This window comes from Strongylocentrotus purpuratus, unplaced genomic scaffold (assembly GCF_000002235.5).
Source record: "Strongylocentrotus purpuratus isolate Spur 01 unplaced genomic scaffold, Spur_5.0 spur5_scaffold_5, whole genome shotgun sequence".
NCBI lineage: Eukaryota > Metazoa > Echinodermata > Echinoidea > Camarodonta > Strongylocentrotidae > Strongylocentrotus > Strongylocentrotus purpuratus.
This window is the reverse complement of record NW_022145611.1, coordinates 33,094,608-33,107,928: the sequence shown is the minus strand read 5'-3', so window position 1 is coordinate 33,107,928 and position 13,321 is coordinate 33,094,608. Positions and strand designations below refer to the sequence as shown.

Below are 13,321 nucleotides of genomic sequence, written 5' to 3'. Positions count from 1 at the left end.
GTTAATATTACCATTTATCCATAAACAATGTACATGACGGTAGGGTGGTGAAAAGTTAGCGTAGGGTGGTGAAAAATTAAATATTCCAGTTTATCCATAGTCAATGTACATGGCGCTATAGGGTGGTGAAAAATTAATTAATATTCCAGTTTATCCATAGACAATGCACATGGCGCTAGGGTGGTGAAAAGTTAGCGTAGGGTGGGGAAAATTAATATTCCAGTTTATCCATAGACAATGTACATGGCGCTAGGGTGGTGAAAAGTTAGCGTAGGGTGGTGAAAAGTTAATATTCCACTTTATCCATAGACAATGTACATGACCGTAGGGTGGTGAAAAGTTAGCGTAGGGTGGTGAAGAGTTAATATTACCATTTATCCATAAACAATGTACATGACGGTAGGGTGGTGAAAAGTTAGCGTAGGGTGGTGAAAAATTAAATATTCCAGTTTATCCATAGTCAATGTACATGGCGCTATAGGGTGGTGAAAAATTAATTAATATTCCAGTTTATCCATAGACAATGCACATGGCGCTAGGGTGGTGAAAAGTTAGCGTAGGGTGGGGAAAATTAATATTCCAGTTTATCCATAGACAATGTACATGGCGCTAGGGTGGTGAAAAGTTAGCGTAGGGTGGTGAAAAGTTAATATTCCACTTTATCCATAGACAATGCACATGATGGTAGGGTGGTGAAAAGTTAGCGTAGGGTGGTGAAAAATTAAATATTCCAGTTTATCCATAGTCAATGTACATGGCGCTATATGGTGGTAAAGAGTTAATATTCCAGCTTATCCATAGACAATGTACATGACGGAAGGGTGGTGAAAAGTTAGCGTAGGGTGGTGAAGGGTTAATATTCCAGCTTATCCATAATTGACAATGTACATGACGCTAGGGTGGCACGGTGAAAAGTTAGCGTAGGGTGGTGAAGAGTTAATATTCCAGCTTATCCATGGACAATGTACATGACGGAAGGGTGGTGAAAAGTTAGCGTAGGGTGGGGAAAAGTTAATATTCCACTTTATCCATAGACAATGTACATGACCGTAGGGTGGTGAAAAGTTAGCGTAGGGTGGTGAAGAGTTAATATTACCATTTATCCATAAACAATGTACATGACGGTAGGGTGGTGAAAAGTTAGCGTAGGGTGGTGAAAAATTAAATATTCCAGTTTATCCATAGTCAATGTACATGGCGCTATAGGGTGGTGAAAAATTGATTAATATTCCAGTTTATCCATAGACAATGCACATGGCGCTAGGGTGGTGAAAAGTTAGCGTAGGGTGGGGAAAATTAATATTCCAGTTTATCCATAGACAATGTACATGGCGCTAGGGTGGTGAAACGTTAGCGTAGGGTGGTGAAGAGTTAATATTCCAGCTTATCCATAGACAATGTACATGACGCTAGGGTGGTGAAAAGTTAGCGTAGGGTGGTGAAGAGTTAATAATCCATAGACAATGTACATGACGATAGGGTGGTGAAAAGTTAGCGTAGGGTGGTGAAGAGTTAATATTCCAATTTATCCATAGACAATGTACATGGTGCTAGGGTGGTGAAAAGTTAGCGTAGGGTGGTGAAGAGTTAATGTTCTAGCTTATCCATAGACAATGTACATGACGGTAGGGTGGTGAAAAGTTAGCGTAGGGTAGTGAAGAGTTAATATTCCACTTTATCCATAATTGACAATGTACATGACGCTAGGGTGGTGAAAAGTTGAGATCGTGAAAAATTATATCCATAGAAAATATGTACATGACGGTGACATAATGGTGAACAGGTTATATGATTTGGTATTTAAAGAGTCAATGCCCCCTTTCGCAGAGAAAAGGCATATATGCATGACATGCTTATAATTATGGTGCGGGGATATATTGCAATTCGAAAGAAGATAATAACGTTTTAATTTCTAACATAAATGAGGTGAGGTCGTAGTATAATTCTTTGATTTGCCCTTAAGTTCTGCGCTTTACCCCCCCCCCCCCTCCATCATCTACTCTCATTATATCCGACCACCATGCCTATTTTAATTGGTAGCCAGCCATCGTTGAACTGATCATGCCTGATGGATACAATACACAAAGAATATATTGCGTGTGTGTAGTATAGCGGTTGTACGTGTACAATGCGATCCTTACACTTATCAAATTGGCAATTTTTACACATTGGATGGGCTACCTTCATCTCCGATTAGGTGTGTGAAGAAAAGCTTCACCCATTTAGCCCATGAATGTTTTGCTTACGATATTATTTTACGATACTATCTTAAAAGATAGATAAATATAAAACGAAATAAATATATATATATTTTTTTTTAATCCAAAATTGAGAGATATAACACGTGCCGTAAAGTAATTTGGCGACAATAGTCAAATCACTGACTAATCGCCAATAACTCAAAACACAACAACAACAACAACATTTTCTTCAAATTTTCAAGATTTCCATGGAGTTCGGTGTAAACATTTCCTGATCAACTTATTCGATGACGCACATAAAACAAGGTTTGATGACTGAAATCGCAATTTTAAAAATCTAATTATGATTTTAGAATGTTATTGAGTGAAAGAGCAACCATTTAATTGAGTTTATTGCTATCAAATATGTCATTTCACGTCCAAAAATTACTGAAGCATTCGGCCCTGTTGAAATTGTGCGAGCCCGACTCTGGCGCTACGCAGCCGCTGCTCATCGGCAGTGCAGTGCAGCGTAAAGCAGCTGCTCGGCCGGCGGCCGGCCTCGGGCACTGTACTGGTACTTTTTGTTTTGTTTTGTAGTGGCAATACACCCGTTTTGTTCTAGTTTGCTGAAATGAGTACGCCCGGTGTAAAAATACATTACCATATACATATTACTTAGCGCTGTTCAAGTTTAACTGAACTGTACTAATAATAATTTTGATTAGCTAAAGGAGCCATGATTCCTGAGCTGAGTCAGTGAGTGTGACTTAGACCTAGACCCTAGTCTTAGTTGGAATTCTACTTTCTAGATCTACATCCTAGGCCTATTTTTAAAATGAAAAATAAATTAACATTAAGTTTCTTCAGCTTTATGAATGATAAAGCTGAATATTGGGGGTAAAAATTACAATTTTGCAACTCATACTTTTATGGGGAGATCTACCCTGATATATTAAGTTGGTTTTGAATTAATAGAAGTAGAAAAATGAGAGGAATTACAATTCAATTACAAATGAGAAAGTTATTAATTTTTGAAGTTGAGTCTTGAGATCTACCAAACACCAATTGGCAACACTGACATATCTTGCGAGGTTTCTTTGTTATTGCACGACGGAATAGATTATTTCCATACAGGGGTTGTATAGAAATATATTCAACTTTTGATTCGCTATAATTATATAGACTAGGGTGCTTATACGATTGAAAATTTTCTTGAGGGAAAATAAAAATTTCAGATTTGTTAAAGTCTACAACTAAGGGAATATAAGCAAGTTTCAATGCATTACTTTTTCATTCCACTACAGGTTAGCTTGAAAGTGTAAGCTTCTTCCAGTCATAATGGATCCTTTGTACATGGCATTGAGCCTGTTCCGCAGGAGAAAGTTTGAGGAATGTGTAACGGTCTGCTCTCAACTTTTAGAAAAGAATCCCTATGATCAGGTACATGTAGATCCTTCATGCTGGACCTTCATTCAGTCTTTACCCCTCCCCCTTCCCTATTTGTGTAAAATGTCATACCATTTGGGGTGTCAATGATTCTTGTCAAATTATTGATCAAATTATGATTATTGATTAAATCTATTTCTGAGAATATTAAAAACAGTTCAGAAATGAAGAATTATATAGAATTCCTGGAAATATTATTCAAGACTTTGCATGACCATGTTTTTAGTGAAACTTAATTCATGTCATTTATATTGCATCAGATTGAAATAGGATTTAATTTCTTACATTTTTTCTTCATAGTAAAATTAAATGTGTTTAGGTTCAAAGACAAACGCATATAGCAGTAATAATAATAATAACTACTTTATGCAATTGTGAGACTTCTTGCAAAATAAGCTGTAGTTAGAAATGTTTTCTCTGACAGTATTGCAGTAATATGAAACTAATGAAAGATTTATAAATTCAATTGATTGAGTTTCCAGATATATTATGTATGTACTTTATTATGATGATAAGTCGTACTGTAAATGTAGCAACTACAACATTTTTCTCCCGTTTTCCAATTGCCATCAGGCTGCCTGGTCCTTGAAGACAAGGGCTCTGACTGAACAGGTGTACTTAGATGAGATAGATGTGGATGAAGAAGGCATTGCTGAGATGCTTATGGATGATAATTCAATCGCTCAAGTAACACGTAAGGTTTTACAATTATTACTCCAAAAATGTTTGTAATGTGACTTGAAGCCAGAAATTATATCGTAGAAATGTATGTTCTTTATGGTTGAGTATACCATTCATTTCTTTCTAAAGACACATTTTGTGTCTTGATCTTGATTTGTTAAATATCCTTTTGAATGAATGATCTGCATCATATTTTTCAAACAACTTAAAAGAAATAAAGACATATACCATAAGTCGAGAACATCTAGAGAATAAATTTGAAGCGCTAATTTGAAATACAGAAACTTAATAGAAAATAGAATAGTTTTTTAATTTTATTTGAAGAAAAACGTTCTAATGTTCGAAAGTATTCTCTCCCCCATCAATCCTTTCTCTTTTAATTTTTTCTTCCATTTTTGTTGTGCAAGGTAAGGTTAGTGGTTACAAATGATGATTCAAATCAAATGTGATTGTACAAATTTTTCACTCATAGGTCCAGGCACCTCTTTAAAGAAACCTGGTACAGGTTCAGGGGCCCCCAGTGCAGGAATGCGTCCTACATCTCAATCTGGGAGGCCCTTGAGTGGGTTTGTAAGGCCAGGTACACAGAGTGGAAGACCAGGCACTATGGAGCAAGCTATCAGAGCACCTAGGACTGCACACACAGCCCGCCCTGTCACCAGTGCGTCAGGCAGATTTGTGCGCCTTGGAACAGTAAGTTCAGGGATTTGAGCTTATTTGATTTAATACAAACAATTAAAAGCACACTGAAGCAGAGTCGGTCTATTTAAACAAAAGAAAAGCCATCTGTAAATCAGAATAAGAATTCTGAATAAATTGGATGGTGTACAGGAAATTCAATGTTTAAGTTGGTTAGTTTAATTTGTCATGATGACAAGTGTTGAACATAGTGGTGCAAGTGAGTACAGTAAACTTGTATCATTGTTTGGGCTGTATGTCATTCATTTTAGGCTCTATTTTAAACTCTTTAACTTCCTGGCCCTCAAATTGACACAACCGCATATCTGACAACGTGTCTACAAAAAGGGAGCATGTCCATGAAGCTTTCATTGAAATGGTGTGTAAATAGTTGTTGGAAATTAGAGAATAGAAAAAATTGGTTCAGCCAAGAGGAAAACCCACTTTTTATGCCTTCGAATCTCACATTTACTTATTATTTGATTGATTTGTCAGGCTTCTATGCTGTCCACACCAGACGGTCCATTCATCAACATTCCAAGGTTGAACTTTTCAAAGTATGCTGCCAGACCAAACCTAGCCAAGGTAATATACTCATTTAGTACAGGATTTATTTAAAGGGCTTTAAATAATGTGATATTGTTCTTTAAATTGGCAACAAATATATTTCTCTTTATTGCTACATTGTTGTAATGAAATGTAATGTCTCTGAACACAAATACATGGGTAGGAATTAACTAAGGTAAAAAGTTGGAAAAATAGCCAATACACTGATTTTAATCTTTCAACCTGTTGCCTATTTAAATTTTCCTTTATAGAACTCTTAGCATTGAACAAAATATGGTCATGTAACAAAATGGATACAGTGTGTGCAGACATTTACCCCCTTTTACTCATGTATGTGGTATATTTTGTTTTGCTCTGAATTAAAAGTTATTTAGCCAAACCACAAAATGTGTAATGATTGTTAATTGCGAAAGGGTTAACAGCATTTCAACTTCTGATACATACAGGTGTATATAACCACTGCAGGTGTTGCTGAAAATGGTATCATGTCTGCGTACCCATGCTAGTAGTATTCTTGAAGTATTCTAAAAGCATCTGCCTATGCATGCTTGTAGTGTTCTAGTAGTAGATCTACAGCTAAGGGCAATTAATGCTTAAAGTTTACGTTTGGGCCAAGAGTGATTTGCGTTCATTACTACCGACATACTCATCTATTATTTGGCCTCTAAAGAGCCCCAACATTCTTTTAGTGAATACAAAGCTTTTTTTGTCGTGCAGAAATTTCACTACAAATGAAATGGAGGAAAAATATGATTTCATTTTGTTGCTCCACTCATCCTCTATTTTAAGATCACCCCCCCCCCCCCCCCCCCCCCCCATAAACTCATCTTGAATTACAAGTTGCTTCATCAGTTAAATCATTATTATTAAGATTTTATTCATACTATCTTTACACTTTATTCCTTGTTTCCAGGCCTTATTTGAATACATTTTCCATCATGAGAATGATGTGAGGAATGCATTAGAGCTAGCAGCCAAGGCTACTGAAGCGTGTCAATTCAAAGATTGGTGGTGGAAGGTTCAGCTTGGAAAGTGTTACTACAGGTAAATCATAACAACAAAACTTAGCAATTTGTTGAAGAGATGTGAAAGCTATGAATATTATTTGGGGAGGGGGATGGGGGATGGGAGTCGGAAGGGACTTTTCACAAGTTAATTTCTCACCTTTTTAGAATCTGTAGTATCACTATTTGTGAGATATTACACTAGTTTAGGACTCCCAGCATAACACATTTTGTTATGTGTGTATTCACAACAGGGGTCCTCTTCTGTTAGACTGTTGTTGTGTTGATCGACAGTTTACCCATTCACTTAAAACATGGCTGTACCATATCCACTGCTGTCTCATCTTAAATACCTATCCTGATCATTGTGATGGTATAACGTTTATACTTTAACTCATTCCCTGCCATTTGTGGGCTGCAATTTGCAATGCCTTGCTTCATGGAATAAGTAACCTGGTATGTGCATATGACACTGCTACAGTTCTGTCCTATTTGATATACCAGTAAGCAGGTGTTGAATTGTACTCGGCCATGCAATAAAGCCTTATTTTGGTTGTTTTGTTTACCTTGAATCAGGTTAGGGTTGTACCGTGATGCTGAGAGTCAGTTCAAGTCGGCTATGAAGCAGCAAGAAGGCATAGATGTCTACCTCTATCTGTGTAAAGTTTATGTGAGGTTGGATCAGCCATTGACTGCTGTTGAAATCTACAAACAGGGTCTGGAAAAGTTTCCCAGTGAGACTACTCTACTGACAGGCATCGCCAGAATATATGAGGTAAACATGTTGCATCACTGTAAATGCAGTCATTTTTCAAGCCAAGTGTCACAGAAACCTACTGATTTCTAAATTGAGTGTCACAAGAACGTTTTCATATGTCCTGTAAGTTGCTCTCAAGTTCAAAATTATACACGTCATAGTTTTGTGTTATTAGTATAATGCAAAATTTATGGAAATCAATGTTCACCTCAATGTCGTGCAAAATGTTGGAACTCTTGATGAAGTTTATGTGAGTACATACAATAATTAGGTTGCAAAATGACACAACGTGACAAGAATTATCTTTGAAAGTAATGGAGGTCATGCAATCAAGATAAGTAACTATTATCTAAGCTGATGTCAATTTATTTAATATATATCCACTAAAATGATGAAAAAGAAAAATTGATTATTATTTTTTGTTTTTTTTAATGTTTTTTTTAATATATTTTTTTATTAATTTTAATTTCTGTAGGCCATGAATGACCTGGTGAATGCAGTGAAATACTACAAGGATGTGTTGAAGCATGATAACACACATGTTGAAGCTATAGCATGCATTGCAAACTACCACTTCTACTCTGATCAACCTGAGATAGGGCTAAGATACTACAGGTATGTCATCCTTCTATCCAGAGTTGATATTAATCGCAACTATGTACATAAGAGATAGGAGATTGCCAACTTGCGATTGATTAGAGGACTTGCGATTGATTTGGATCAATTCATCGCAACTCTTTGTAAGACAGGGCCCTGAGCAAACAAAAAATGGATTCGGGAGATGTGATTTCCTATGTTTCTCGTATCATCATAGCTCTAGATATTAATTGTTGAAAGCTTCAATTTAAAATTTTCTAAAGTTTCCTAAAAATTACCGTAAAAAGTTCCATCACTAAAGGAAAAGGAAACAAAAGATATTTGTTGTACTTTCAGCAACGTTTTATAAGTCCAACAACCTAATGAGCACACTGATAAACTTGTAAACAAATTTGAATGCCTATACTGATCAGTAGATAATAACAAAATACTTCAGGGAGATTATTATGTATAGTAAATGCAATATGTTCCTTTTATAGACATTCTGTGCATTTATCTTTTTCAACTATTCTGCTCTCGCATAGTTAAAACAAAAATCATGCAGTATTTCTCACTTATTCTATGTAAGCAGTATCTTCAGTTCCTGTTGCCAATGACGTAAAAGACATTTCTGCCATGTGATGTCGCATGTCATTACTACTGTTATACGTTTCTGTTTACATCCACTCATTTCACATATTGCTGACACAACTCCTGAGATGGCTATCATTTAACTTTGGAAGGATTTGGTTCGTCTCTTCAAACGAACATGCAACATTTAATGAAGGAACTGTTTTATTTAACAGGAGATTACTGCAGATGGGTGTATACAATGCAGAACTATACAACAACCTAGGTTTATGCTGCTTCTATGCACAGCAGTATGACATGACACTGACGTCATTCGAGAGGGCGCTATCACTCTCTGGTGATGATGCCACCACAGCTGACATCTGGTACAATGTTGGTCAAGTTGCAATGGTATGTATTTTCGTATTTAAAAAAAAAATCATAATCATAACCAAAATTTATATATCACTTTAATAATATACATGCTGTTTCTAAGTGCTTTACCTAACTGCAACATGTGTACATGTTAAAGATTTGATTTTCTTATTTTAAAGATACTTGAGTACCTAATGAATGCTGAGATGTTCAATTTTATTCATTGGTCAATATAAATACTGTTCTAACAACTCTAATTAAGCATTTTTCAGTAATTCCAAATTTTATAGTGTGACCATTTTTCTTCTGTAAGAGAATGATGGAATTATTTAGGTTGATTGCTTGAATTGTCATTACATATAACAGATTTTCAATCACGCAAGAACCTGCAATACATTTTGTGAGAAATATTAGAGCATTCAAGTTGGGAAATATTGCGCATTAATTAAAATAATGTCACTGTTTCTAGAAAATTACTCTGCATAGTATATTTTTTGTATTTTAAAATATAATTTTGCGAAGTAAACAAAAGGTTTCTGGTTTGCAGAAAGCAAGAAGCATCTGAAACAATTATTTTATTTTTTCAGGGTATTGGTGATACTGGCTTAGCTCTACAGTGTTTCAGATTGGCTCTTACATCAAACAACGACCATGCAGAGGCTTATAACAACCTAGGAGTATTGGAGTTACGCAAAGGACATGTCGACCAGGTAACCCCATTCATCATCTCCTACCAAATATTGAAAGTTCTGTATCAATTAGTCTGAGTAATGAAATATCAAGGTCAGCTGAATTAAGTGTAAGATGTAATTGATTTAAATACGGAGAATGATTTAGGTACAGGTTAATGTCAACAGTTTTAATATTTGCTGTGGTTGGAATACAAGTGTTTTCTTAATATATGTGAAATAAAAGGTTAGTTAGTTGAAAAGATTTTTTATCTTGTACCTACCATGAATAATCCAACGGTGTCTATATATGTTAAAAACACATTTACTTCTGTATTACTGGAAATACTTGTTGAATATATTCAAGGTTCATATAAATAGGTCACATTATTGCAGGTAGAAAACCAAGAGTTGCCCATTGATTAAAAAATAATAAGTATATAAATAGAATAAGTCTTATGGAATCATCTTTTTTGTGCTGTAATTGTTTAATGATTGTTAACTCGTTTCTTCTATCCTAGTCGAGAGCATTTTTCCAGGCAGCTCAGATGCTAGCACCTCACATGTTTGAGCCACACTATAATTTTGCATCACTTTCAGATCAGGTAAGTTGACCATAATTGCTTTGTTTTCCTTCACTACTCTTATCATTCCCCTTCTACTCATGCTCCCTTTTCCCCTCTCTTTCATTTCCCTCCTCTGTTACCTTTTCTTGTAATGACAATTGTTGATGAGAAATTGTGAAAAGTGTAATAACCGGTAGCTGTTTTGAAGCATCTTGTAAAAAAATTGAAAAATGTGTATATACAAATTGAGATACAATTATTGGTGACTCTCCAACGTACATTCACTTTTTATTGAGTTTTTGTGATCTTAATGCAGCAAGAGTAACTCAATTCTAAGCTGCTGCCAAGTATTTTCTCTTGAAGTAGAGTAATTCATAAGCAAAGTTGAGATATAAATGAGTAAAATATTAGACTGTACTGGTCTAAATTACAATGTTTTCACCTATTTTGTATTAAACTCTTTGTAAGAATTTATAAGTATTCAAACGTATGAACAGGACCACAGTGTTCCTTCACTTTTGCTGAAATTGTACATTGCCTGTATTAAAGACATAATTATATCCTTGTTTGTGTTTCAGGTTGGTGATCTACAGAGCAGCTACGGTTCAGTGAAGAAGGCAGTAGAGTCCTATCCAGAGCATTGTGATTCCATGGAGCTCTTCTCTCAACTCAAGAAACATTTTGCTTTGCTCTAAGAGTATGTTGTTCCAGTTTATCTATCGACATGTTCCTTCGAGAGCTTACCGGACTGAACTTGTTGATGTCATATTGGAAGACTTTGTTGTATAGTTGGATAACAAGATAGTGCCTCTGCCCTTTCAAGGATTAATTAACCACAGGAATATTTTGATGGTTTAGGTTGTTGCTGTTTGATGGGGAGTAAATGTAAGGCCATTTAGATAATTCTCTTCTTAGCATATGTGCTTTCATTCATCTTCAGTTTGTATCTGCATGTCTGATAATGAATGCTCTCAGTCATGGTCTCTCATAGATGCCTTCATATTGGAGCTTTTAATCAGGCAACAGCTACAGGATATAGTTTCTTTTTTAATCAATGACACCCCCTCAAGAAACCTTGTATTCCATTTGAGAGGAGACTGGACTTATCAGTTTTTAGATTTACAGGATACATAGGATGTGTACACTGTGCAGGAACAAGGAAACCCATAGTCTGGTGGGAGCTGTATATTAGTTAACGTACACTGTATATGAAGTACACCTTCATATTGATGGAAATCTTCAGTCGGTATGCAGATTGTATCGTATTCACTATCATCTGTCACTATTTATCACCTTGAAAATGAAGTTCCTAATTGTTCTAGTTCTTAATTAAATGAATTAATGATTGATTTGTGTATTTAAAATAAAACATTTAAAAGATTTAAATTGGTATCTTGGTGATTTCCTATTTGAACATTATTCAGTGATAACAGAAAGGCTATTCAATAGAGGATTGTCACATCAAATATATTTTTCATATCAGGATAACGAATGGACAATAGACTTATTTCACGTTGGAAACAGTTTGCCAAGTTGCCCATTTTGATATTCATGTACATGATGGATATATTTGCTAATTGGATGACAATATACCATATGATTGCTATAAGTTCAAATTATGTATATACTGGTATTTAAAGAATATATACAAATTGCACTGATAATTGGCCCAATGCATTTTAGGATCCTCTTGTAAATATCTACTGTATTATTTTATCATGACACCATGTATTTTTGTGTGCAATCTTGATATATAGAGCGACAAGAAATTAGACATTTATTTAACGTGAGCAATTAAAAATTGCCAAATAGTGAATACCGGTATGTTTATGAAGAAAACTTGTTTCAATAGATCATTTAGAATGGTAAGGCTCCCCCAAATTTGAAGTAGAGTAATTCATAAGCAAAGTTGAGATATAAATGAGTAAAATATTAGACTGTACTGGTCTAAATTACAATGTTTTCACCTATTTTGTATTAAACTCTTTGTAAGAATTTATAAGTATTCAAACGTATGAACAGGACCACAGTGTTCCTTCACTTTTGCTGAAATTGTACATTGCCTGTATTAAAGACATAATTATATCCTTGTTTGTGTTTCAGGTTGGTGATCTACAGAGCAGCTACGGTTCAGTGAAGAAGGCAGTAGAGTCCTATCCAGAGCATTGTGATTCCATGGAGCTCTTCTCTCAACTCAAGAAACATTTTGCTTTGCTCTAAGAGTATGTTGTTCCAGTTTATCTATCGACATGTTCCTTCGAGAGCTTACCGGACTGAACTTGTTGATGTCATATTGGAAGACTTTGTTGTATAGTTGGATAACAAGATAGTGCCTCTGCCCTTTCAAGGATTAATTAACCACAGGAATATTTTGATGGTTTAGGTTGTTGCTGTTTGATGGGGAGTAAATGTAAGGCCATTTAGATAATTCTCTTCTTAGCATATGTGCTTTCATTCATCTTCAGTTTGTATCTGCATGTCTGATAATGAATGCTCTCAGTCATGGTCTCTCATAGATGCCTTCATATTGGAGCTTTTAATCAGGCAACAGCTACAGGATATAGTTTCTTTTTTAATCAATGACACCCCCTCAAGAAACCTTGTATTCCATTTGAGAGGAGACTGGACTTATCAGTTTTTAGATTTACAGGATACATAGGATGTGTACACTGTGCAGGAACAAGGAAACCCATAGTCTGGTGGGAGCTGTATATTAGTTAACGTACACTGTATATGAAGTACACCTTCATATTGATGGAAATCTTCAGTCGGTATGCAGATTGTATCGTATTCACTATCATCTGTCACTATTTATCACCTTGAAAATGAAGTTCCTAATTGTTCTAGTTCTTAATTAAATGAATTAATGATTGATTTGTGTATTTAAAATAAAACATTTAAAAGATTTAAATTGGTATCTTGGTGATTTCCTATTTGAACATTATTCAGTGATAACAGAAAGGCTATTCAATAGAGGATTGTCACATCAAATATATTTTTCATATCAGGATAACGAATGGACAATAGACTTATTTCACGTTGGAAACAGTTTGCCAAGTTGCCCATTTTGATATTCATGTACATGATGGATATATTTGCTAATTGGATGACAATATACCATATGATTGCTATAAGTTCAAATTATGTATATACTGGTATTTAAAGAATATATACAAATTGCACTGATAATTGGCCCAATGCATTTTAGGATCCTCTTGTAAATATCTACTGTATTATTTTATCATGACAC

At 35.1% G+C, this 13,321-nt stretch overlaps 1 protein-coding gene across 1 annotated transcript; it reads left to right on the top strand.

Annotated features, from left to right (window-relative positions):
* Positions 1-2,423: 2,423 nt before the first annotated feature.
* LOC580705 (tetratricopeptide repeat protein 8) lies at positions 2,424-11,941 on the top strand. Its single transcript, XM_030998451.1, has 12 exons — positions 2,424-2,507; positions 3,488-3,623; positions 4,203-4,323; positions 4,783-5,003; positions 5,484-5,573; positions 6,469-6,599; positions 7,136-7,334; positions 7,792-7,931; positions 8,699-8,873; positions 9,425-9,547; positions 10,027-10,110; positions 10,650-11,941. Exons 2-12 carry the CDS (start codon positions 3,522-3,524, stop codon positions 10,764-10,766), a joined length of 1,503 nt encoding a protein of 500 aa, XP_030854311.1. The 5' UTR covers positions 2,424-2,507; positions 3,488-3,521; the 3' UTR covers positions 10,767-11,941.
* The last annotated feature ends 1,380 nt before the right edge of the window (positions 11,942-13,321 follow it).

Excerpts from the sequence above, each read along its gene's own strand:
- LOC580705 (XM_030998451.1), top strand. The coding sequence starts at position 3,522 with ATGGATCCTTTGTACATGGCATTGAGCCTGTTCCGCAGGAGAAAGTTT. Across the intron at positions 7,335-7,791 it reads GCATCGCCAGAATATATGAG|GCCATGAATGACCTGGTGAA; the intron begins GTAAACATGTTG and ends TAATTTCTGTAG. Across the intron at positions 9,548-10,026 it reads GCAAAGGACATGTCGACCAG|TCGAGAGCATTTTTCCAGGC; the intron begins GTAACCCCATTC and ends CTTCTATCCTAG.